Source organism: Diabrotica undecimpunctata, chromosome 4 (genome assembly GCF_040954645.1).
Source record: "Diabrotica undecimpunctata isolate CICGRU chromosome 4, icDiaUnde3, whole genome shotgun sequence".
Classification (NCBI taxonomy): Eukaryota; Metazoa; Arthropoda; class Insecta; order Coleoptera; family Chrysomelidae; genus Diabrotica; species Diabrotica undecimpunctata.
Window position 1 is genome coordinate 117,408,148 of NC_092806.1, and position 27,782 is coordinate 117,435,929.

At 34.8% G+C, this 27,782-nt stretch overlaps 2 protein-coding genes across 3 annotated transcripts in view; one reads left to right on the forward strand and one right to left on the reverse strand.

Annotated features, from left to right (window-relative positions):
• Positions 1 to 3,136, reverse strand: part of Rrp45 (exosome complex component Rrp45) — a 30,516-nt gene extending 27,380 nt beyond the window's left edge. Inside the window, exons 1-3 of the mRNA XM_072530069.1 lie at positions 2,998 to 3,136; positions 2,838 to 2,932; positions 2,559 to 2,781 (exon numbers count right to left, since the gene is read on the reverse strand). Coding sequence (XP_072386170.1) covers positions 2,559 to 2,781; positions 2,838 to 2,932; positions 2,998 to 3,072 — 393 coding nt within the window. The 5' untranslated portion in view covers positions 3,073 to 3,136. The remainder of the gene's footprint in view (positions 1 to 2,558; positions 2,782 to 2,837; positions 2,933 to 2,997) is intronic.
• Positions 3,137 to 3,530: 394 nt separating this feature from the next.
• LOC140439897 (N(4)-(Beta-N-acetylglucosaminyl)-L-asparaginase) lies at positions 3,531 to 26,115 on the forward strand. Of its 2 annotated transcripts, none has more exons than XM_072530070.1 (7): positions 3,531 to 3,671; positions 7,662 to 7,772; positions 14,110 to 14,278; positions 16,973 to 17,198; positions 25,302 to 25,498; positions 25,635 to 25,742; positions 25,841 to 26,115. In XM_072530070.1, exons 2-7 carry the CDS (start codon positions 7,670 to 7,672, stop codon positions 26,079 to 26,081), a joined length of 1,044 nt encoding a protein of 347 aa, XP_072386171.1. In that variant the 5' UTR covers positions 3,531 to 3,671; positions 7,662 to 7,669; the 3' UTR covers positions 26,082 to 26,115. The 2 variants fall into 2 exon arrangements, with proteins under 2 accessions (XP_072386171.1, XP_072386172.1); XM_072530071.1 differs by lacking the exon at positions 3,531 to 3,671 and adding an exon at positions 3,957 to 4,078.
• The last annotated feature ends 1,667 nt before the right edge of the window (positions 26,116 to 27,782 follow it).

Sequence of the window (27,782 nt, forward strand, 5' to 3'; positions counted from 1 at the left end):
TGCGTCACCCCAAAAACCAAGAAATAACACTCACGTAGAACCTCCCTCAATATTTGAAGTGAAAGACGCAATCACACGACTCAAAAATAGCAAGTCCCCAGGAGTGGATTGTATCCCCGCAGAGCTCATCAAACATGGAGGTAACAGCATTATGAACCAAATTCACAACATAATAGTCAAAGTCTGGGAAGAAGAACAAATGCCAGAGGAATGGTGCACTGGAATCATATGTCCACTGCACAAAAAGGGAGATTTTTTGGAATGTAAAAATTATAGGGGTATAACTCTTCTGAATACAATGTACAAAATATTCTCCAACACCCTGTACAGCCGTTTAAGTACGTACGTGGAAGAAATCCTTGGTGAGTATCAAAGCGGTTTTAGGCCAGGTAGGTCAACAATTGACCAGATTTTTGTGCTACGTCAAATCTTAGAAAAAACCAATGAATTTAATATTGACACGTTCCATCTCTTTGTGGACTTTAAGTCAGCGTATGATAGCGTCCTAAAAGGTAAATTATACGAAGCCATGAATGAACTTAACATTCCCCATAAATTAATAAGGCTCGTAAAAACAACTATGAGTAAAGTGATCTGCAGAGTGCAAATACAAGGTGATATGTCACAAGCGTTTGAAACATATGCAGGGTTACGGCAGGGAGACGCGCTGGAGTGCCTTCTCTTTAATATAGCGTTAGAAAAGACTATAAGAGATGCGGAGTTACACAATAGGGGAACAATCTTTAATAAGTCAACGCAGATTATGGCTTACACTGACGATCTGGATTTGATCAAACGTACTACACGAGGACTTAAAGAGATGACTTCCACCTTCTTGACAGCCGCACAAAATATGGGCCTTAAAATAAACGAGGAAAAAACCAAAATGTTAGCATCTATTCCAAATAACAGAGATAGAGCTAGAAACGCCGAAGAAAACTTCAGTATAGACCAATATAATTTTGAGGTAGTAAATAAGTTTACATATTTGGGTTCTCTCATAACAAACGATAATGACACATCTGAAGAAGTAAAACGGAGGGTACTGCTAGCAAACAAATGTTATTTTGGACTAAGCAAGCAGCTAAAAAACAGAAATTTAAGCCAGAAAACCAAACTAATAATATATAGAACACTCATCCTACCAGTGCTGACATATGGGTCAGAAACATGGACCATCTCCAAAACAGACGCAAATCTTCTGCTCGTCTTCGAAAGGAAGATACTAAGAAGAATAATGGGCGCATTCTGTGAGAATGGTATTTGGAGAAGGCGATATAATTTCGAATTGTACGAGAAGTATAAAAAAATAGTAAATGGTAGAGATGTAATATCCTTCATAAAAATAGGTAGGCTTAGATGGGCTGGACATGTGTCAAGAGCAAATGAAAATTACCCACCCAGACGAACTCTATTATCGGTCCCAGTGGGAAATAGGAGTAGAGGCAGACCACGACTGAGATGGAGGGACGGTGTGGACGAGGACGCAAGGAAAATCGGTGCGGCAAATTGGCAACGGTTGGCGATGAACAGAAACGACTGGGGAAGGTCAAGGCTCAACTAGAGCTGTAGCACCACTGATGATGATGATGAACTTGATATTAACAGTAGTCTAAATCTAAACCAAAATCCTACTTTGCGAAGTTCGGAGCATACTGATATTTATGTGGATTGTATGGTTAAGAGATGTTTAATTCACGCCGACCTAGCAAACGACAAAGAAATAACGATTTACGGATCTGCACATGGAACATACGAACCATTTATGGCACTTTTAAATTGCTAACACAAGGGTTAGCACTGGGGAACTGGATAAAATGAAAGCCGATATTATAACGATTCAAAAGATGAGATGGACTGGTTCAGGAATTATCGAGAGAAAGACTACAATATAGCAGACATAGCATCCAACACGAATTTGGCAATGGTTTTCTAGTCAGTAAAAAAGCAAAGCAATTAGTCCTTATCTTTAAACCCATAAATAACAGAATATGTTATCTAAGTCTTAAAGGAAAATTCTATAACTATAGCTTTCTTAGTGTACACACACCCACGGAAGAAAATGAAGACGACGAAAAAGATCAATTCTATGACACTTTAGACAAAGAATATAATCGATGTTCACGTCATGACGTGAAAATTGCTGGGGACCTTAATTCAAAAATTGGCAAAGAGCAATTTTTCCAGCCAACTCGTTCTCAAAATACAAACATTAGTTAATTGTCATTCCCTATATTTGTAATAATAGAGTAAGTAAATTAATCAATTTACTAATGTTTGTATTTTGAGATTGATTTCCGAAGTGGAAATTGAAACGTCAATAAACTTACTTTAACCTTTAATTGTGGCTTATTCCCATTTAAATAGTAACTACTTTAACATGCCACAAGAAAGTAGCTTCAGAACAATATTGTTTTATGTATTTGCATATTTACACTCATAAGTACTTAACATATTATAGATGTCACAATCAAATTTAAATTTTCCATGTGTTCTTAATAAAGGTTCAAAAAAATTACTACCAGTCGAATCAACATTACACTTATAAAACTACTTACTTTTTCATTCATTTTTATACATAAAGACTCCAAATCTACAGCTTTTGAATCTTTCAAACATTTTTCTAATAGCCTATTCAACTGTACTCCTAAATCAGACTGTCTACCAGCTTCAAAGTGAGGTGCAGCTAAAGGATTCAACTCAATATTAAGATTAAGTATTCCTTCACTGGGACGAGATGATCTTGGTTGTGTAATCTCTGATGAGACTTGTGCAATGGCTCTAAAAGGAGTATCCGTGAGTAAAAGAATTGGGTGAATACTAATGTTGACACTCACCTAGTTTTACCAAGGGAAACGTGACAGCAGCCCCAGTCTCTACCAAAATCAATGGAAACATTTCTAAATTCATCAAAAGCTCTTCCATCTAATCTCTAAAATTAAAAATGATAACAAAACCTTGGTATTTTAATGTGACCTTACTAACGAAAACACTTACAGTATATTCTTCAAGATTCTTTAACAAGAATTTCTTTTCACAAACTGTGGTGATACTTTTCCTCAACTCAGACATGTTTATAATTGAGGTTATGTATGTTGATGTTGTGATTTCAAAGACAAACACAATTGATTACTAAAAGATGGCAGCAGCAATCAGTTGTCTTCTTTAGGTTAATAGTTCAGTATGTTTTTGCTGTAATCAGTTATTTATTTTATTAAAATACAATTGGTACATTCAGAACATTCCACTAAACATTCCTCTTCTTGTAAAACATCCGCACTTATTTCAATATTTTGTCCACATCTGCAAGGAAAATAACAGACTTCATTAACAAACTTTAAATCAGATTTGTTTAATTCTGCATATATTAAAGAATTTTCATTAAAATTATTTTCTATCAACTGAGCATCATATTCTTTTCTTAATTTTGTATCGCTTAATGTTTTATATGCCTTATCAATAAGAATGAATAGTTCTTCAGATCCAGAGCTCCCCTTTTGAGATTGTTTATCTGGATGAAACTTTTTTATCAAAGTGCGATAACTTTGTTTAAGTTCTTCTAGTGTAGAGTTCGATTTACATTGCAAAACTGCATAATAATCTAGTTCATTATTGATATGATTTTCTAGTTGTGAAGTGTCTTCATTGGCCATATATCACTAATTTCTTAGGTAAGTATAACTACGTAATTTTTTCTTTTCCCTTTAAATAATAATACACACAACCAGTTAAATTAACTTAGGAGACCAAAGACCCGATAAATAACTTGAAAAATATTTCAAATTGAAGTGTGTGATATTTTATTGGTAAAGTACTTCTTCTTTTTTACTACCAAAGAAACGTGACACATGGCTTTTATAGTATTGGTATTCCAATACAGTAATTTCGTTAATCTACAAATAAGCAATAAACTAATAATTATAGTGTAACCACGGAATAATAAATAATGTTTATAACAATAATTGTTATTTATTCTGTGGTGTAACTATGAGCGCTGACGACCTGTTTTTAATGTGTATATTATGTAATTAAACATTATACTGCAATAGTTGTCATTCCCTATATTTGTAATAATAGAGTAAGTAAATTAAATAACATATATTTGTTAGTCAAATTTTGTTGTATGTTAAACATTGTTGGCATACTTTTGCATCTATCTTAAATGAATTAAATGTTTATTATAAAAACTTTAATGATATTCTACTAGTTATGCAATTTATAATACAGCATTCTACCTTTAAATGTTTATAATCCGATTTTGACCTTAACTATATTATGTAAATCTCTTACAATAGTTATATTTGTGACTTTCCGCTATAGATCCCATTATATCATTTAATTCTTTTCCAGTTTTTTCTATAAGCACTACATGAAAGACCTATTTGCCTGAAACTCACCTGTTATTTAATCCAACTCTATTTTTTCAAGCTAAATGAAGAAAACCAGGGGAAAACTCATTATACTCTCTCTACTCTATACTATCTCCAAATAATTTCAAACAGTAAGTACCCGTCTCAAGTCCAGATGAAGAAGTAGAGTTGGGCTTTGGGCTTAGAGCTGACCTTATCTCGTAAAAAGAACATTGTGATATCCACAGTCAGACAGACCAGACGAAACTTTCTACGACGGTGAATACAACGAAATAAGGACAATGCTTTATGAATGCACTCTTAGAACCATCAGATACTGGGAAGCTGGAAATCTGTGACAATTCAGTGATTAACACACATTACCGACCTGTTATGAAATGAGATGGACTGGTCAAGAGGTTCTTCATAGTAGACGATGTGAAATCTGTTGCAGCTGTTCCATTCAAACATGAGTTCCGGACAGCATCTATTCTCGATAAAAACAGTAAAATATATCATTATGGACAATAGATCAATAAGCCAAACATTCAATTACTTAAGAATAAGGAGCAAGTTTCTTAGTATTAGTCTTGTAAATTGTACACATTCCAATATATAACAAAGAAATATATACTTAACAAAAACAAATGTTTTGCTAGTTTAAAATCGTATATGGCAGATGCCGCTGAAACTACATTAAGATCATAATCAGAATCCTTAACGAAAAAATAACAAGAACATAACTGAAATAACGATTCAACATGCGCAGTGATAATAAAGAACCTATACAAGAAATAACAAGAAAGAATTACCTACATTCCTAAAGAATTTCTTACACAGCCAGCATCGTCCAGTAATATATGAAGCAGGTATCCATATTTCGATAATCCGATCCATTTCCAGACCAAGATGAAACTTTCAGAAGGCAGACTGGCTAAAATTCTCTACTGAACTTGATTAAGTTATAAGATGAGTCCCAACTACACCTGAAAGCTACGATAGATTTGTAGGTGCGTTAATATCAACCGTAAACAAGTGTATACCAAGAGGTTACCGCAAAGAATTAATCCCGGGCTGGAATAATGAATGTGAAGAACTTTTCACTAACTATATAGATAATGGTAACCCAGATGTAGCTAATGACATATTACAAACGTGAAATGAAACTCGGACAGATAAATGGATAAAAATAACATAAAAAAAGATCGAGCAGACAATTTTGGAGCCTACTTAGTGGAAAGTACTTAATGAGAAACTAGGAGGAAATGCTCCACCCGTTCAAAAACTCCCCTTTTTATCTCCCGACCAAATATCTAGCAGAATTGTCACCCTATCTAGGGCTCCACGTGATAAAGAACACACAAAATATATCAAAAAAACTAAATAATTTATGCCAAACAGCCCGACATAACTCAAAACTCTTCCACGAATTCACCACCGAAGAAATAACATCAGCTCTCCGAGACCATCAGCCCTTCATCTACTTTTGGATTGTTTTAGAAGAGCAGGAATGAAAACTTTTGTGTCAGGATTTTTAGGCTTATAAGTTCTAAAACAAACAATACAGAAAATCCTTTTTATATTTTTCACCAGGAGTTCTATTCTTCTTCATTCAAAAGCTATATAAATCATTCTGTCAGCTGTGAGCTGTAGCATGATCAGTTGTTTTCATTTGTAATTTCCAGCCACTTTTAGTCTGTCAAAAAGTAACTAACTTCACAAAAAAATAATCACTAAATTCACTAGACAGTTAGGACTGGGAATAGCGAACTGAGTTTAGTATGTTTGCGGCTGTAGTAGGTTTGTCTTTTAGTTGTTAAATACTTTGTCGCTTTGTTTGAGCCATCAGTGTTCTATTCTTAAAATAGTTGTCTTTTTGGTGTCGTTTCGTATTAACTAATATTTAAGTTAGTAGATATTCTTGTTTAGTTATAATTGTATGTTTGTTTATGTATATTTATGTTTGATTTTACTTTATTTTAAAATAGAGTTTTATAAAGTCCTCTGGCCTTCATTTTTTTCTATTTTAATATTAATGCCAAAAGCGAAAGGGAGAAACCAGCGGGGTCTACATTGAATATAGACATTCTTCTTCCTTTCTGATGACTTCAATTGTTATATAGAAGTCATCGTATGTGCAGAAAGCAACATAATGGTCCTTAGAGCCTGATTTTCTTCTTCTTTTTCTGTTTTTTTTGTGTGTTTAGGGTTCTCTGCTAGTAGATACCTTTTTTCCATGTTCTTTTTTATGTCTATTTGCTTTTTCCTTATGGTAGGAGCCTTGTCGGTTATGATAACCAGTTAATATGTTGTTGTTTACGGTTTCCTTATGGTAGGGACCTTATGAATTATGATAACCATTTCATGTATCTTGCTCACGGCTTGCTTATGGTAGGCCTAGTCGGTTGTGATAGCTGTTTGTTGGGGTATTTCTTTTATCTGAAAAGATACCCAGTCGTCTGCCGAAAGACGATACCTAGTCTGCTGAAAGACTATTTCTTTGTCGAGGTTCTCTTATGCTAGAGACCCTATTGCGGTTATCACAACCATAGTATAGTCGGGTATGTCTTTTATGTGAAAAGTTACCCAGTCTACCGAAAGACATTTTACAAGGTTTATTTACTGTATACCTTTTTGCGGTTATCATAACTATATAGTCGGGTATTTCTTTTATAAAGATACCTAGTCCTCTGCCGAAAGACGTTTACACGATTCTCGTGAGATCAATAAAATGTATTACTTTTATTGACCGGTCGTAGTGAAATTTCCATTGATTGAGACCAGTCTTCAAAACCTATAACATGAAAATTCGATTTTGATTTTTATCCACAAATATGAGGCATTTGAAATATGGCTAAAAATGCAAAATTTAAACTTTTACATTACAGACGATCGCACGTCACGGGAAATGCTTCCAAGAAGACGGTTTCGGATGTAGTATAGCTGAAGATAAGTGCTTTTAAAAAGCGTACTAGTGTAATTAAAAAAGAGCAGTTTTAAAAGTTTTAGATTGTTTGTAATGTCAAAGTTTCAATTCAGCATTTCTTAAGCATATTTCAAATGCCTCACATTTGTTGCCAAAACTCAAAACTAAAATTTCATGCTATAGGTTTTGAAGCTCCATAGTGGCCGGTCAATGAAAGAAATACATTGTATTGATCTCATTAGAATCATAAAAAATGGCAAAAATCGCGCCACGTTTATTGATTTGACGCCTTAAAAAACTGTATTATATTAAAGGTAAATTTTAGAGTATAAAGAAGTATAACAGTCAAGTAATTTTTCAAAGTAATGTTTATTTTTGATTTTCAGATAACGTCATGAACTTTTTAATATTTATAATATATTTTCTTGTTCACGGATCTTTCGCAGATATACCTTTAGTTGTTAATACGTGGGGCTTCCAAAACGCAACTAAAGCAGGTAAGAAATTCTTTTTAAAATCCACAAGAAAACTAAGTTCATGTAGCTGGCTGTATACCATGTATCACAAAAAGTTTATTTAAAATCCTTTATAAAAGGTATATAATTAAAATACCCAATCGGGCTATATCACAAAACGTTTTCGGAATCTGTATTCCATCATCAGTGTTTCTAGGTGTACATGTTTTGAGCCACTAAATATTTGGGTGAAAACCCGTTAAATGTTATTAGTTTAAATTTAGATTACATTGTTCGATCTTATATGTTAAGATGTTAAAGTTACCAGTGGAATTTATAACATGGCAACTTACGACTCTACATGAGGTTGCTGGTCCTGAGACAAAGTGTCTACGAGGACTTGCTGAAAGCAACGAGTTGCTCCATCGCAAAAGACTTGGCCTACCTGCGGCAAATTAAGAGTGCAGATGAAAGAGTGTTAAAAACCGATGTTAAAATTTAGCAAAGACGGTCTGAGTACTTTAGAAAGTTGCTAAATGAAGAATACCTGAGGAGAGACAGAAGATGCGGGATCCTAAATGAGAATGGAATACCGGAAATAGCGGGAGATGAAGTTGTCGAGGTGTTAAATAGATAAGGCAGTAGAACCTGATGGAATACATACGAAGGTTTGTAAGGCTGTATGAGAGGAAGGCAAATACTGAGAGAGAACTACTCAATTTGATCAATGTACGAAAAATTGGATACCTCGGCCATATTCTGAGAGGAAAAAAAATACGCAATACGTATTATAGGACTATAGGTGCACGGCACTATAAGAAGAGGACGAAGGAGAGGAAGGGGTTAATATTTTGTGGCAAATGATGAGTAGGATATATGAGGAAGAAAGGATGCCCAATGCATGGAAAGAGAGTGTGACGGTATCATTGTATAAAGATAAAGGGGACATTCAGGACTACAAGAACAATAAAGGGGTAAAGTTAATATCTCACACAATGAAAATTTGGAAGATAACTGTAGAGCGAAGGTTAAGGAGAGAAACATCGACATGAGAAGAATAGTTTGGGTTTATGCCAGGAAGTACGACAACGGATGCCTTGTTTGCTTTGAGACGGTTGATAGAGAAATACGGCGAGAAGAAAAGAGAGCTACACTTGCTATTGATATTCATAAATCTTAAGAAGGCGTACAACATAGTTCCCAGACAAGAGCTATGGAGATGTATGATAGAGAAAAGGGTTCCTGAGAAGTACGTAAGGCTCATGAAGTATATTTATGAGAGAGCGTACACCAAAGTAAGGACTTGTGTCGGATTGAATAAAAGTTTTCCAGTGACGCTTGGTTTACATTAAGGCAAAACTATGTTGGACGAAGGATAGAGCTCTTACAAGTTGATGGAATAAGAGGTAGAGGAAAACCGAGGAAGAGATGGAAGGACTATGTATCAGAGGACTTAAGCGAAAAAGGTTTAGGTGAAGTAGTTTAGTAGTGGCGACGAAGAGTAAGGTACAGCGACCGCTGAAAAGGGAAAAGCCAAAGAAGAAGAAAAAGAAGAAGGATAGGGATTTAGGCTACGTGCCTTTTCAAGTTGTGAAGTTTTTTTTTTGTATGTTTGGAACAATTTTCCATTAATGACAAGACCAGAGTAGGTGTGGAGGCAGGGGTTTGACGGCGCTTATCATCGATCGAGTCGATGTTCGGTTGGCAACTTCGTCGTGGACTAGTTGAGATGGTCAGACTATAAAAATACCAGATGCAACGGAATTATTCCTTTCAGAATTGTTTGGACTTTTTCTACTAAATCGCGTAGAGGTTAGCTGTGGCTAGTTCCTTACCTAGGTACAGATATTGTTGTGCAATGAGATTGGGAAACCACAGAAAACTAATCTCCCCCTGTCCGTGTGTAAATTAAATCGACTCTGAGAGTGTTATTTGAGGGGACTCACTTTCCATTTTAGGGGGTATCAAGGGTTGTTTGTCGAGTATGTCGTTTTGTTAATGGCTAATGAGTGCCTTCTAGAAGCTAGAGCTTAGGTAGGATGTAACTACTTCCGTATATATTTTTTGGAAGATCTCGTTACAGAGTTGTTGGTAATAGTTTCTTCAGGTAAGACGTTGAAAAATATTATAGACATGAGGTTAATTATCGATTTGATATCTGAAGTGAGTTTGTATACGGGAATTTATCTGGATTAGGAACTGTCTGTGACTGTTTCTGTGTTGTGGGAGCACGTTTTCCAGCAGGACATTTGTTTGAATATGCCGGGTATTTGCCGTGACAGTTTGGATAGGATGGTGCATTGTCATTAATATGATTTGTGATTTTGTCTGCATATTGGACAGATAGTGGCTTTTTCTTGGTATTCTGTTTTGTAATGTCCGCGTTGGCAGCATCTAGAACAGTATTTTTAGCTTAGGGGGATGGCGTCATTCGATCCAGGAATCTCACAACGTATAATCTCCCCGTTTAGCTTAATACCATATTTCAGTGTTTCCGCGAACTTTTGTTCCGAGTTCGGGAAAACGTAAACGAAGTGTGTGGGAATGTTCTTAGCAGCAATTATTCTAACGATTTTAGTGTGAGGGAAGTGACCTTATAATAGACGGTCAATGTCTTATTGCGAAATATTTTTGTTAACTTAGTTTTGTCTGGAATTCGTGGATATTTAGAGGTTGGAATATATTGAGAAGTGCTGTTTTGTTGATGAATAGACTTTTCCATCCATCCAATGGCACTACAGCCCAAATCGGGCCTTGGCCTCCTTCAACAGTCTTCTCCAATCATCTCGATTTGCCGCTGAATAGACTTTTAAGTTGGCTATATTGTTGGGAAGAAGTTCATTTAATTTTAAAATATTGTCGATATTTTTTGTTGGCAAATGTTTGGAGGGATGTGATTCTATAAGGTTGTGTTGTCTTGGGTTGTTTTATGTGTTTGTGTTGCTTGTGTGTGATGGCTGTAGGGTATAGTTCGTATCGATCGTTGAGTTGATTGTTCTGTAAAATGAGTCGTATGTATTTCGTTTTGTATATGTTGGTTGTAAGGTTGGGGGTGAAGGTTGAGTAGGTATTGTTTCTATAGCAGGTTTATGTTGTGTGTAACTGTAATGTTATCGTCTTCGATATAGAATATAAGGTGTTTTTATAGGTATGATGGTTTGATTTTGGGTTGGGTTCTAAGTGTGGTGTATTCGTCGGGAGAGTTGACTGTAAGCGACTCAAACTTTTAGCCGGGTAGATTTTGAGTTTTAAATAATCAGTTGAATCTGCGTTGATTGCAGAATTGTAAAGGAATGCGTATGTTTAGGTATGTTTATCTGATGTTTTCTGGACTGGACTGAGGAATGGGGTGGGTGATTTTTGGTTTCTGTTTGGCTATCTGTTTGTGGTTCTGCAGAGATATTTGGCATTGATGGGGTTTGTTGTGAAAAGGTAGGCTATTTTTCCGATTTGTTCACGTAGACAGCAAAGAAATCGTTTTTGTCATCTAACATCTCCAGAATGATTAGGATTAGTACGGTTTGACTGCAGAATTTGGAATGAGGTTTGTCGTGTATTTTGTGCTATGCGAGTGTTTTGAGTCAAGTGATTCAAAGAACTCGTCGTTCAGGTAATCGTAATCGTTCCGTATACTCGCCGCTGCTTGTCTAAATAAAGCGTTTATCTATAGTAATGGACACTCGGGACAAACGGGATGAGCGTGAGCATATTGACTGGTTATAAATCTCTTGTTTGACGACTGTAGTATTTGTATGGGCTCAACGTTGAGATAAGGGCTTTGTGACATAAAGTTGTTTATGTATTGTATCACGTGTTCGATGTCGTATTTTGAAGGGCTGTCTGTATTTAAGGTGGCTGAGTAAATTTATAGTTGATGGTAATACTTTGCGATTTGTCGATTTGTGAAGTGGCTATGAATGATGAGTTTTGGTGTGCATTTTGATGTGTGAGTTGTCTTTGTGGTGTGTAGTTAGGAATTTGTGTGTTGTATGTTGTGTGAGTGTTTTGAATGTCAGTTGATGTGTCAACTGTCAGTTGAAGTGTTTTGAATATCAAAACTGAAATAGTTCAGACTGACCTGGAGGATGCTGATTATTGTATTGTATAAGGGTTTGTAGTTGGGTGTCATAGAAACGGCGGTACCTCGAATTGTGAGGCATATTTCGACTGGATGGAGTTTTTAATTCTTACGGTCCACTCATGACGAATGTTCTTTTTGTTCTTCTTATGTTTGCTTTTTTTTATGTTAGTTGGTCATCCCGTCTCCCTTTCCCATGAAGCCATTACAAATATACGTCCATACGTTCCTATTGGTTTACATAGTCTTTTATTTTTCAATATGGATATTTAACATTCGTTGCAATATCAAACCTTCTGTGTAACTCCTTTTTGGTAGGATATCATTTCTATTTTTGCCTCGTCGTTACATTTATCCCTCACTCCTCTTCCACTTCATATGTTATATAATTCCTTTTCTCTGATGATTAATACTGAATAATGACTCTAACGCCTCTTTAGCAAGACGCATTCTTTGTATCTTCTATGTCATTTTATTAGTCGCATCCGTCCCTTTCTTTTGATGTGTTATACACCTTTGTCTAATTATTATCTATATTGAAGAACCATTCTAACGTCTTTGGAATGCCGTTATCTTTGTTTTTCTGTATCCTTCGTATTCTTCTCCCTCTTACCATTTTTCTCCTGATGCCATAAACTTTTTTCTAATCAATAATACCGAGGAACCTGTCGGACGCTTTTCTACCAGGAAGTAATCTGTGCTTTTTATACGGTTTGGTTATTAATGGCTGCTTTTGAGTATAATCAAAAATTTCTTCTTTTTTCAGTTTATACGATTTCATTAATGACCTTTCGGTACGTTTATGATTACATGTTTTGTATTGTCTCTCGTTTATTGTCGTTCTATTTTACTTTTGCTATTGGGTATTTATGATACTGCATTTACATTCCTCCCCATAATCTATTAACTTGCTGGTATAGAAGTCTTTAAAAAACTCTTTAGTTATTTTCAGTTGTATGAGTTGATCTTAGGTATTATGTTTCTATTATTATTATTTAAAGTACTACTGTTGAATCATTTTATGCTAGTTGGCTTCTTAATTTTTTTAGATAACATAAAGTTGTGTTTGTTTCTTTGCAACTTTTTAATCTCTGAGCATTTTTCTGTAGCTACTCGTATTTTTAATGAAATTTCTCAGGCAGATTTTGAGAGTACAGAGATTTTGGCCACTGAAAATAATTATTTTAAATGAACTTTCCTTGAGATGTGCCATATTCTCAAACAGCCATAAACTATGAATAGACGTAATGATATTGACCATCTTAGTGAAATTTATCGTTCACTCATTTTGCACAACAAGTAGATGTTTGATGTTCACTAACATCTCCTGTTTTCCCTCTTTCCTCTGGGAAATTATTGGTCGCCTCTTTTTCCGTTCCACTTCCACCTTGTTGAACTTTTGAGTTCTTTTCTACGCCGGTTCTTCTACAAACAGCTTGTTGAAATACCACAATGGCGACTGGCAATGAATACCTATAACGTGCCGTAAATCATCAATTTTCAAGTGCTTTTAAAACAAGTAAATATTGAAAATTGTTTTTATAATAAGTATGTTATATTTTTACCTATCAATGTTTTATGTTTTAAACTACACTGGTTTTTCAACTTAAAGTTAAAATAGACATGTGCTTTGTGTTGTCGGTATTTTTACTTGTGTAAAATTGCAAATACTTGCAAGACGGCTGTTTTTCCAAGTTTCATTTACCAACTAAGGCTAATTATATAATTAGCCTTAGTTGTTATATATCAAATATGATTTTTCATGGATTAAGTAAGTGATTACATCCTTACTATACTATCATAAGATGTAAACTTTGAATGGTTGACCAATTCTTTGCAACACTGGTAGCTATAATTACAATCGATATTTTATTACTGCTCATGTAAGTAATATTTTGATTATTGTTCTCATTTCTATCAACATGAGAGGTCACTTATTGGCCTATTTCGACTGATGCTGTTTTGTAATTACAATACGAAACGTTTCCTCTAATATATAGAGTAGTAACAGCTAGCTTTCTTTCTTGCCTCTTTTTATCTGACTGAGACCTTCAAGAGGTACAGAGTAAACGTTTCCAACCTTTTCCATTGTTTTATCAATGCTTATTGAGTTTGATAGTCGTTGCTCCTTATGTATATATATATATATATATATATATATATATATATATATATATATATATATATATATATATATATATATATATATATATATATATATATATATAATCTACACTTTACTTAGTATAGTATTTAATGTCAACTATTGCTTTATATTAAGTATTAAATTATATTTTTTAGCATGGAAGGTTCTAGCATTCGGGGAAACAAATCAACTGGATCTAGCCGTAGATGCACTTGCTGCAGGTTGTGAGACGTGTCAAGACGAGAGATGCGATACTACCGTTGGATACGGTGGTTCACCGGATGAAAATGGAGAAACAGCACTGGACGCCATGATATTTGATGGGTACGTTACTAAGAACATCTTTTTCTTGTAGTGCATATCCGTTTCGGAGATCATGGCAATCTGTATTTTGCAAACTGCGGCTCTGAAAATATTTGTGGTTGTTGTGTTGTTTGTGGTTGTTGTGTTGAACCACGTACGTAGATTTTTCAGCCAGGAAATTCTTCGCCTTCCTGGTCCACGTCTTCCTTCTACTTTTCCTTGAAAAATTAATTGCAGCAACCCACATCTTTCGCTGTTCCTCATTATGTGACCGAGGTATTTAATTTTGGCTGTTTTATTGTGGTTAACAACTATTTTCCTTTTTGCATTCTTAATAAAACGTCCTGGTTAGTAACGTGGTCGGTATAGGATACCTTCAGGATTCTACGATAAAGCCACATTTCAAAAGCCTCAATTTTCTTACAGGTGGCGTCTGTGAGAGTCCACGAGTCAACTCCGTACCACAGTACAGGATAGATATAACAACAACGTAGTAACCTGATTGTTATGGGTACTGATAAATCGTGGCATTTAAATAGCTTAGCCATTTTCTTGAAATACAGATCTTGCTTTCTCTATCCTAGATTTTATTTCTAGGGAATGGTCCCAATTTTCATTAACATTCGTACCAAGGTAGGTATATGTTTTTACTCTTTCTATTGGTTGACCATTTACACTGATTCTTTCAATTTGCTATTTCTTCTTAGAGATCATCATACATTTTGTTTTCTTAATGTTCAGTGAAAGTCCACATCTCTGACTCACTTCTGTAATTCTACTCATTAACTCCTGGAGGGCTTCATAACTGTCAGCGAATGCCATCGTGTCATCCGCGTATCTGATGTTTTTTATACATTCTCCGTTAATTCGAATTCCGGCTTCAACTAAAAGCATGGAAACTTAAATATCTTAGAGTTTTCTGAAAATTTATTAGTTGGTTCGTGTTGTTCCTAAAACTGGGTATTACAAATTAAAGGAATGGGAACCTATAAAGAACAAAATAAGCTTTTTAAATGACCACCACAAAAAAGTAAGGCTGACAAAATCGTCTTCTTCAGTAATAAAAAAACGGGATAGTTGGCACCTCAAATAGAAAGCTGTTATATTATTTCCAACCAAATGCATACAAGAACCTAAGTTTCTTAGAAAGGATTAAAACGACCCCGTATAAAACGTATGGAAAAATGACCTCGATTAAATCTGCCCAAACTTTGCCATATTGTAATATTTGATGTGTCGAACAAAAGTCTCCATGGGCACAAGACCCAAAATCCACAACGTGACGACGTTGAAGGTCCTCGAAGTTGTCATTTACTGTAAGAATTTAAAGGCGGTAACTCGTTCTCGCGGATGATATTACGTAGTCAATGTAACCAAGACAAAGATCACCCTTACAAATAGAATTGTACTTTGAGAATGTAATCAGCGAAGGTATTTACTTTGTCCTTAAGAATAATTCTAAAGGTCATTTGGAGGCCAAAATGGCATCTTTATAAAATGAGCATTTTTTCTTTGTAACAGACGTCTACATTTTTTTAATGATGTATCACAAAATTTGGTAAAGACATAAAAGGATTGTTGGGGTCGCTGTTTCCGAATTAGTGGTCAGTTAACCTGTCAAATCGAGTTCGATTAGGTAAGGATAAGGTTTATCTGAAGTAACCTGAAGGTCATCTCAATGTTAGATTGAGAATAAATGCAATCGGAAAATGTATACGTTATTAATGTACACGGAATGTATACGAGACGGCTCGGAATACCTTCCAAGTCGCCTCGCTTCTATCCGTAACCTGGGGACGCGCTCTGTAGCTTTGAACTAGCTTCCACGTTTCCCTGCAATGAGAGATCATATAATAGAGTTTGTGATGTGTGTATGTAACTGTGTGTGTATGTTTTTGGTAGGAAATACATTTACGTATCATCAGAACTAGATATACTGCCTGGTATGTTGGACTCATATGTTACAATACCTACTAAACACGTCCCCTTCTTCTGCCTTTGTTTCCACCGTGGAAAAACGGTAAGGAATTACTTTACGGGGAGAAGGATCTAGCTATTGCTCTTTCTTAATATTGTCGAAGTCATTGCTTCTCTTCTTCTAACCGTTTCTATTTTCAGCTCGCCTCCTTTTAATATGGCCAAGATCCTGGAGGACTTTCATCGCGAATGTGCTGATTGCATCCCAAGCTACTTTCGATGAAAGCATTTCTCCTGCTATGGTTGAATTTTCGGGTACAGAGACAATGCGTCCACCTGTCCGTTGTTCCAGAATCCCACTGTAATTGCCGTCGACGCATGTTGCTTTGCCGTTCTCTTCTTCTAAGGTCATCTAGGCACAATGTAGTTGTAGTTGACTCCCTTTTCCCATAAAGGGTCTTCCCTTCTTCAGCTAGCACTCCAATGGGTAGCATCTCGGCTATGACGTATATTGCGTCCTCAGATACTGTGCGAAATGCGCTGGCAACTTTTACAGGTATATATGTAAGATAAAAAGAGAAACAAACACCTTAGTGCCATTCAGTATCAAATTAGTTTTGGTTTTAAAAAAGAGTAGTTCTTAACTACTTCTTCTTCATAGATGGCTATTTTTAATGGTAATGGCTGAACTACTTGCAGAGATACATAAATTTTGTTATTCTCATATTAAAAATTATGAAAAACATTCTTTATTTTTAAATTTGTAAAACTAGCGATCTAAATCTAAATCTGTTTCAGAGATACCATCAATATGGGAGCAGTTGGAGGTTTACGAAAAATTAAAAACGCAATTTTTGTCGCTAAGTATGTTCTGGAAAACACTGAACATTCCCTTTTAGTGGGAAGTTTAGCTACTAATTTTTCCAAGAATCTGGGTTTTCAAGAAGAATCTCTAGCGACCAACTACTCGTTGAATCAATGGGAAAGCTGGAAGCAAGAAAAGTGTCAACCTAATTTTTGGAAGGTTTGTAATAACAATCAAGTAAATAATGAATAAAGTTTAATTTGTAACCCTTGTTGGTTACCTTTTATTATTAAGTTTGTGTCTGAAACAGTTTGTGATAGTGTGGTGAGTTTACTCCCACCAAACTATTTTGTTACTACCAAATTCCTATTTTTTTTTTTGTTCAGTTATACGTATTCTTCAAATACTTATTATTAGTAAATAATTTAAAACTATACCTATACAGAGTAGCGAAAAAGTCTGGCAACAAGGTTTTACTTTGAAAGAAATAAACTTAAAATTATGAAATTTTGGAATACTAAATGGCATTATATTCTGCATGTTTTAACTTAAGTTTAAATTAAGTTAAGTTAGTATGATAACTTAAGTTTGTATGAGACGTCATCATTTCCAATATCGGCTCCATCTTGACTTTTTTTTTAATAGCAACGTAAGTTATGTGATATGTCAAAGAAAAGCTTATTTCATTTCTTTTTAAAAATGATAGTAACTTAATGCAATAATAAATAATTAACCCAATAATTGAAGAAATTTTGTTAAAAATATTCAATTTATCCACTTTTCAAAAATGATACGAGCTTGACACATATTTAATAATTGACCAGGTAACTGAAAAAGCTTTATTAAAAATATTCAATTAAACTAAATTACAGTGAAAATGTGGTAACAATGTGTTATCTCTAATTCACGCATATCTGCTATAAATTTGACGGTAGCTCTTTCACATAAGACAAAAATATTAGTAGGCATTGACACAGAATAAATAACAATCAGAATGCCCACTCTCAGATGCCGCCTTTGAAGTGTGTCAGCACGCGATCGCCATATTTTAAACGGAAACATACTTGGATTAAGAAATTTGTGACAAGCTACAACAGAACTGTAATTAAAATTTTTAGAGATTAATAATTTAGTTGAAATAATTTAATCTATTCTTCAACTAAAAGTACGAATAAAATAGTGCATATTATGTCTATGGTTGCCGTAAATAAATTAAACCGGGTTAGTTTTTCTATGTACACCAGATAAAATGTCACTGAACAGCACTGGTTCCGTTTAAAACATGGCTGATTCCGTCTGCGCGTACTTATCTTGACAAGCATTCTGATTGTTTATTATTCTGTGGCATTGAGATAGTAAACATCATTATTATTTGTCTGTCTACAAACTGTCAAAACTTATTATTTAAAACTGATACCTACAGACTTTAAAAAGTAAAATAATAATGGCAAATTTATCAGAAAAAGAATTAAAGTACTCATATTAGTTGGATTTGGTGATCGGAAACGAACGTATGAAGAAGCAAATAATCTTTTTAACGATTTCAACCCTCCTATAAGTAGATCAACAGTATCTAGAAACATTTTAAAAATTTGATGAAACTGGTAGTGTAAAGGATCGTCCAATGGATCGTAGTGTAAAGGATCGGTAGACCGAAAACAACAACTAATGACGATAAAACCTTAGATATTCTATTAAACGTTCAGGAGAATCCTAAAATATCTACGAGTGAACTGGCAAAAAATCATGACATTACTAGAAAGTCTGTACAGTCCATTTTACATGCACATAAATTTCATCCATACAAAGTTCAGAGCCATCAAGAATTATCTGAAGATGATTTTGATCGCCGATTAGAATTTTGTAAAACAGTAACAGAGAAAATAAAGACGCAACACGTTTTTAGATTTTGTTGTATTCAGTGATGAAGCCACATTCTGTTTAAACGGTTATGTGAACCGGCATAATTCTCGATACTGGTCAGATTGTAACCCGCACTGGATGGAGGAGATTCATACACAATATCCAGAAAAAATAAATGTCTGGGCTGGTTTGGTAAAAACCAATTTAATTGGTCCTTACGTACAATATGAAGGTACGCTGACCGGAGCCAAATATCTCGACCTTCTCCAAAATCAAATTATACCTGAAATCAACCGTTTATTTTTAAACATGAATGTATATTTTCAACAAGATGGTGCACCTCCACATTATCAAAGAGACGTTAGGCTATATTTAAATACAATTTTACCTCAGAGATGGATTGGTCATCACTTGATTTTTTTACTTGAAACTACGTCTATACAGACTAACTAACCTAAATGATTTAAAAGATCGCATACGTCTTGAAATGCAATTAATTACTGTAGAAATGATTAACAATTCTATTCGCAGCTTTCACGATAGATTCTATCATTGTCATCAAACAAATAGACAACACTTTGACCACTTACTATAAAGAAAAAATTGTAGTTTAGTTCAATTGTATACAGCAATCCCTCGTTATCCGCGGACTCATCAACCGCGGTTTCGCTTATCCGAGGTTTCGATATCCGTCCAATCGACTTTTAACGAATACTCCACTCTATACAGTCTACACGGTAATTCACTGGCGTCCGATGATATCACTCCTCTGTATCACATTTTGTAGAGGTATTTTACAGATATGTACATACATAATCTACTTACATTCGCCTACGGTAACAGCAATTATACAATACTCGTTTTCGTTTTATTGTACATAGTTTTTATCCTGAAAAATATCTTCGCCTGAAAGGAATAGTAAAGAGTATGTTAAAAGGAGAAGATGTGTAATGAGTTTAGATAAAAAAATTAGTTGTTAGACTGCTTAGCTGCAGGAGAATCATGTGGAAGTGCTACAAAGAAGTTTAAAGTGAATGAATCTACTGCAAGGACTATTAAAGAGTGAGAAAACAAAAAAAAAGGATGCCAATTAGCACACGTATGATACAAAAAATGCTTTTCGTCTTTACGATAATCTAAAGGCTGACAACGAATCTTCTAGTTTCCAAGCAAGTAACAGATGGTTCGAAAGATTAAAAAAAAGAGTTTCTTTACATAGCGTCAAAATCGAGAGATAATCAGCCTCAGCAGACCAAAACGCGGCCAACCAGTATCCAGTTAAACTTAAAGAACTCATAGGAAGGAAGATATATAAACCGGAACAAGTTTTTAACGCCGACGAAACAGCCGTTTTTTGGAAAAGAATGCCTGCTTGTACCTTCATATTGGAAAATGAGAAATCTGCACCAGGCTTTAAAGCAGCAAAGGACAGGTTAACTGTTTTATTTTGTTGTAACGTTTCAGGTTATCATACGTCTCTAAATCCACGGCCTCTTAAACATAAAAATAAAAACGAACTACCAGTATTTTAGAGGACAAATGAAAAAGCGTGGGTTACGGCAACATTAGTATCGCAATAAACGGTACCCAACTCGAAAAAGTAAGCGAATACAAATACTTGGGAACCCTCATCAATGAAACAGGTGACCAAAATCACGAGATAAAAAGACATATTGAAATTGCCAGGTCTACCTTTATAAAAATGAAAAAATTATTTTGTAATCGTGACATTAGTATTCAGCTACGAACTAGAATGTTAAAATGCTATGTATTCAGTACTTTGCTTTACGGTGTTGAGGCATGGACTCTTAAACAGAGGAATCTTAAAAATCTTGAAAGCTTTGAGATGTGGTGCTACCGCCGTATACTAAAAATAAGTTGGGTGGATAAAATTACAAATGAAGAGGTAATACGCAGAATAAATAACGATCCAGAAGTTATACTGAATATAAAAAAAAGAAAACTTGAATACTTAGGCCACCTGATGAGAGGACAAAAGTACACATTCCTACAAAATATAATGCAAGGAAAAATCCAAGGACGCAGAAATCCAGGCCGTAGAAGAATGTCCTGGATGAGAAATTTAAGAGAGTGGTTTGGCTGTACCACTAACGAATTATTCAAAACAGCAGTAAATAAAATTAGAATCGCCCTAATGATATCCAATCTCCGAAAGGAGAGGCACTCAAAGAAGAAGACGGCAACATTGTTTACGGACTGGTTTACTAACTATTTTGTACCTAGCGTTAAGCAATATTTAACATTAAAATCGCTGCTGTTTAAAGCACTTCATGTCGACACTGCTCCTGGACATCCAGAATCCCTGAATTAATTAATTCAAATGTAGGAATTAACTTTCTACCTCCCAATACCTCTTTGCTTTAACAGCCTTTGGCTCAGTGACTAATAGCTGCATTTAAATGGTATTACCTAAGGCGCACATTCAGCCGTATCTTCGACTATATGGAACTATATCCTTTATTAACTGTTACCGATAGTTGAAGACAATTTAGTATTTCTCACTGTGTAACTATTATCAAAGAAGCCACTGATGAAATACGCCCATCAACTATAAACGAGTGTTGGAAAAAGCTATGGCCTGAAGTTGTTGTAACCTCAGCAGTGCCCCTCATAAAACAGAGGAAGTCAATGATAATGATCAATATATGGGGAAGGTTTTGAAAATCCGCAGTCAGGTAATGTTGAAGAAGTTCTAGCCGCCAATGACCGTGAACTTACAGAACAGGAGCTTCTCGAAATACTGGAAAATAATAAAGTAAGCGATGAAGACGATAACTCCCAAGAAGTAACAGCCCAAGAATCAACTGTAGAAGTCGGTATATTTATTATTACGCATGATGTGGCCGAAGTAAGCCAATTTTCTGTTCTAGAGCTAACTCAGGCTGTGGAGGAAAGCGAAAAAAACCACCGATTTTCTCTTATTTTCGTAAATATGAAAGTGGATCTTTTTAGAAAAACGTATTAACACGATATCGTCCTTACTAGCACTTCGAAAATAATCAGGTTCTTTATCAGGTTGTTCAGTAATTCAATTATCATCATCATCTGAGGAGTCGGCTAGTTGGATATCACGTTCTTCACTGGAGCCAGACTCTGTTTTTTGCCGTTTAATTAATTTGGTTGTTGTAAGAAATTTATTTAAACGATCTTTAACCTTTTTGCTAATTAATGCTTTCCGTTTCCTCTTTCTTTCTCTATCAACGCATCTTTCTCGGGTGTGTCAGTAATAATTGTGCTTTTACTTTACTTTCTAGGTGCCCTGTTAGCTTTATGGGATGGTGCTTTTGGATATCCCCTGAAGTCTTAGGACTAGCAAATGTGGGAAGTTTATTATCCATAGTTGTTTCTAGCTGAAATCCTATGTTAGATGGTCCAGGTTCACTTTTTTCTGGAGTACCTAATCTCGTTCTGAAGTTGTGCGCCAGATGGTCCAGCACAATCAGTATCTGGTGTAGTTTCTTTACGAAATTGTAAGGTGGCAGGTCCAGGTAATTCATAATTGAGGACATCTTCCCGTTATAGCCTGTCAGATACTGCTGATGTTAAAAAGTCTGTGTCGTCGAAGATTAGAGAATTAAATGGATAATTTCCACTTTTCTGGAATCCTGACATAATATTGGAAGGAGTTAACGATTTTACATGAGCTTTTCTAATACATTCGGCTATTTGGTAAATAGTCATAGGAATTCCAGGATGTTGTAGAAGCCAAGAATCAATACCAGCATTGTAATGTGCTTTGAATGGTCCAAAGACCGATCTATGTAAGTCTCACACTTGCAGTCCGAGATGTTTCAACAACGGCAACTAATATATGGCTTTCATGATTATCATATATTAGAAGGAAAAGATTGTCAGGTGTACTATGTGAATGCTTTATGAAATGGTCAAGAAAATGTGAAACGAGTTCGGCCGTCATCCAACCATTGGGCGTTGCTAATCCCAGTGTACCTGGAGGTGCTCCAGCTACTATGTGAGTTTTGAAATATTTTCTCGGAAACACCATCGCTAGGGGTAGGTATGTGCCATTAGCCCAAATAATTGCGCAAGTTGTTACTTAGGGTGCCACGTTCGGCACTGCTACACTGACTAACTTGTTTCGAATCCTTTTCGGTTACAATTTTTCTGGGGTCTTGCACAGTGCTAGTACCCGTTTCATCAAGATTAAAGATTCTAAATGCATTAGCTACTTGAGGTTTATTTTCAAATATTTGCCGTAGATGATTAAAAAATGATTTCGTGTGGGCTAAACGAAGTGATTCTGCTTAAACTGCAGGCTACCGGCTGACAAATGCCAAGATTCTTTCGTCTTTTCATAAATCATCATAGCCAATCAACCTCAGCTTGTTTGTTTTCTGTCCAAGATTCAGGAACAACCAGTTTATTTACATCCGCCATCTCCCACACAAGCCTTCCACACTCTTTTGTTGACAATCCATATGCCATTTTGCTGCAGGTATTAATATAATCTGCTCTTATTTCCTGTTCCTCTGTAAAAATTTGTCGAACGGAATAATTGGGTGACATTTTTATACCTGCGTCAGGACTATTGCGTTTTTTTTTAGCACATATCGTTGTAAAGTTACAAAACTAATATTATATCTCTCGGCTGCTCCACATCAATTTTCATTTTCCTGTAATACCTACTTTGTGCCAGCAGCCATTACATCTGCAGACGTATTCCCTATTTTCCTAGGCGTTTGCTTTCTAACCATATGAAAACCAAAATAACAAATTGTTGGTAATGATTTATAATATTGCGGTACACAGTGAAACGTACTGGGTATCACATAACACTGTTTCAGTGTGTACCGATAACCTAACCATACAATCAAATTTAAAACTTTGCTATGCGAGTCATTATCTTACAAATTGTGTAGGTTATATTATTACATAGGTAAAATGCCATTTTAATAGTAAGAATGCTGCAAATCGGCTGTTAATAAATAAAAAGTACATGTCAACTACTCTTATTAGGTTACTACATACCTTAACAATACATAAAATCCAATTACTATTCGCAAATTCGCAATATTAAAAGCACGTGAACGGTCACAATAACATTCAACTCTACTAGGCAACTGTAGATTTCACAAATGCGCTTTACGAGGGCAAATTTAAAAATAAGTTTCGGTGTTTCACTGTGAACCATGTATCACTATGTACCACTTTTCCTGCATATTTTTATTCAAGATAAATGCTTATGTGACATATTAATACTTTACAAATGCATTCGTCGACCGGCACCGATGTTAAAACTCTTTTGATTATATGCATTGCTGTGATAAGCCGGGTACACACATGCCAGTAAATTGGGAAAGTAGCTAGCATGCCAGTTGCTGGCATAGGCCAGTAACTGGCAAGCACAAAACACATTTGCTAGTAATTGGCATGCCAGTAGCTCGCTTGTCTATACTGACAAGACGAAAAAGCAGAGTAGATTTTTACACATGCCAGTGCTAGTAAACAATCAAGTGGTTTTCATCTGAGACTAAAGTACTTGTTTTGTAATTAAAAGTTTTTGAGTTTCCAACAGAAAAAAGGGGATCCCTGGAAGGTATTCGGAATGAATTCAACAAGCAAATATTGCTGATGACCATATATATTGTTAACAATTTAATAATGAATCCGAAGCGGAAGTCAAAAAAGAGGAAAATTTGAATAAGAAATTGAATTGGTAGGAGAGAAAATCTTGGAGCAATTTTTTATTTTGGCCTTTATCTTCTTTATAGTAATACCTTCACCCATTCCCTCTTAAATTCTTGTGTAAGCATTATCACAGACTAGGTACTTTATTTTAATTAGGTGATGATTTAGAATTTAAAAGACACTCCAATTCTCTATATATAGCAATAAATTTGATGGTTTTTTCATCACCTAAACGAAACATTTTTTATATTAACAAGTTTAAAGATAAAACGATTAATTTGTATCACCAACACAACAAATCTGACAATTCTCTGCTAGCTACTGGCATGCCCGATGCCCGTAGCGGTAGCGCGCGTTCACACATGCCAGTGATACTTCCCACGCATACGTCTTGCATCTCACAGCATGCTACTAACAAGAAAAATCAAATTCTTTGCGATTAGTTAGCATGCCAGGAACTAGCATGCCAGTTAACGTACACACTTGCCAGTTCGGAGACAGTAACTGTCTCCGGCTATATGTCCCAAATGACATTTGCTGTAAATGTCGCCTGAATTCTATACAGTTTTTTGATAATACTTACTATATTTAAATACAAATAGTGAAGTAAGTTAGCAGCAAAAAAGCATACCAATTAATCTATATCAATTTTAGCATTGATTATGGATTTTAATTAATTTAAGTGCATCAACTAGTAATTGGAAAAATCCTCTAAACAGTTAATAAACGTTCAAGAATATCTTAACAATGCATTTGCGTCTGAAATTTGATTTGAATTTTTTCTTTTTATAGAATGTATCACCTGATCCTAAAACATCATGTGGACCTTATACGCCCATGGAAAGTGATTTCGAAAATACAATTTTTAAAGAGGTACCTAGTGTATACGACTCTAAAAATCATGATACAATTGGGATGATAGTAATGACTGGAAAAGGCCATATAGTAGCGGGTACTTCCACCAATGGAGCTAAATTTAAAATACCTGGGTACGTACTTTAGAATTAGAAATTGTTCTGAGGAGTAAATAGTAATTAAAAATACATATTAAAAAACTGTCTGTTAATTAGTAGCAATTTCACAGTCGTCATTAAATTTCTATTCGTATATAGGATTAATTTTCAGGAGAGTTGGTGATTCCCCGATACCTGGTGCTGGAGCCTATGCTGATAGCACAGTTGGAGCTGCTGTAGCAACTGGAGATGGTGACATTATGATGAGATTTCTACCTAGGTGAGTTATACTTACTTTTATATACCTGACTTTATAAATTTAGTTTCACTTATTTAATCTTATTTTTTAAAACTGTTAATATTTCGTTCCCGTTTCAGTTTTCTAGCCGTTGAAAAGCTAAGGGATGGCGCATCTCCCAGTAAAGCCGCTAATATAGCCATAGCAAGAATAGCTGAGAAATACAGAACGTTCTTCGGAGGTATAGTGGTGGTTGATAAAAAAGGCAACGTTGGAGCTGCCTGCAACGGTATGGATAAATTTCCTTTCACAATAGCCAATAACAATCACCCTGAAGGGATCATTAAATACATTGTAAATTGTACTAATTATGAAGATTAAATTGTATTTTAATATAGAAAGTATTTTAGATACAGCACTGTTTTTTTCTTTGAAATCTCTGTTTATTTTGTGAAAACTAAATCTAAAACTAACGACTATTTGGTTTATAAGATAAAAGCGTATTGAATTAAGAATATGCTTTACGTTTGACAGTTCTATAATGAAATGAATTTTGTGCCTGTTATGATGACTACCAAGAAATTCTCAAGAATACCTAGTCAAATTTTTTGAAACTTTTGAAAATAACGGATACAAAGATCTTCAAAATCTACATATATTTGCAACCCTTCTTTCTTCCATGTATTTAACTTTTAAAAATGTAAATATCGGTAACTTAAGGTGGATTTTCACAGGTCAGATATCCGACGGTACGATGATACGATATAAATTTCAGCGAATTTCATTGGTTGAAAAATGACAGGTGGGATTTTCGTACGAAATTAAAAGTCATCGGAAAAAGTTAAAAATATTTTAACTTTTGCACGAAAATCGGATGAATTTTGACATTGTTGACATTCTAACTTGAACCTTAACCCTTAATCTTATTTTTGTGGAGTGTTTATGTTTACTATTTGAAATATATTTAAAATGGAACAATGACCTAATCATTATATAAATGCAATGAAATAAAGTGTTGCTCTTGGGTCTTCTACACTATGTGAGGCAAAAACGACGAGAACGTAGCTCAATATAATATAAATATATATTATATCAAACAAAACAGCTAACATTTATTGACAGTTAATTGAAATTATATATTATTTATCTATGTATTAATCCATCCAATAATCTGACACATCATACATATATATGACATATATTATGTCAAAAAATTTCGGATACGACAATCGAATATTTTCGTACAAAAAATTTCGTATTTCGTGTCATCGGATATCGGATCTGTGAAAATCCAGCTTTAGACTATCAATTAATTACATAAAGACAAAAAACGTCATCACAACGTCCAAATAACTGAAACACAAGTTAAATATGTCACCCCACCCTTCAAGCCAATAGCAAGAAGAAGGGGAAACACAGGGGTATGTCATGGGTATATCCCATATGTCCGGCTAGCTGAACCCTGTCAGGCAGCGGAGTGGGTTCGGAGTTCTATTGACCAATACAGGTGTAAGAATGTTTTATTTTCGGAACAGACAAGAAATAAAACGAGCCCTAAAGTAAATCCAACATGTATTGACTCGTCGTATAAACAAAAAATAAATAAATGAAAAGAATCACGGAATCTGTAAGTCCTGACAAAACAAAAAAAAAATAAATCAATCCCGAATAAACAAATACACCTCTTTTACAAAAAACTGTACTAAAATTTTGTCAATAACGTTAGTTGGTGACTAATAGACATAAATAATAAAGTTTAATAAAAAAAATATAAATTAAACAACCTGTATAATTTAATATTACGATATAGTCATTGGTTATACAGGGTGAGTCATGAGGAACTTTACATACTTCTACCATATGTAGAGTCCCTCAGGGAGCATATCATGTGGCCACTAAAAAATGTCAACTCCTCTTCTTTATTAATTAACAGGGTGATTTGTGTAATTGACCATTTATTTCATTTTACTGTAGTGTTTATACGGCTCATTTGATTTTTAAAATTTTTGCATGATACAGTACACTACTATCAAGCATTCGACTGGTATTAGCTAAACTAAAAAATTCCAGGACTGGCTTTGG

Excerpts from the sequence above, each read along its gene's own strand:
- LOC140439897 (XM_072530070.1), top strand. The coding sequence starts at position 7,670 with ATGAACTTTTTAATATTTATAATATATTTTCTTGTTCACGGATCTTTC. Across the intron at positions 7,773-14,109 it reads CCAAAACGCAACTAAAGCAG|CATGGAAGGTTCTAGCATTC; the intron begins GTAAGAAATTCT and ends TATATTTTTTAG. Across the intron at positions 25,499-25,634 it reads GCTAAATTTAAAATACCTGG|GAGAGTTGGTGATTCCCCGA; the intron begins GTACGTACTTTA and ends ATTAATTTTCAG.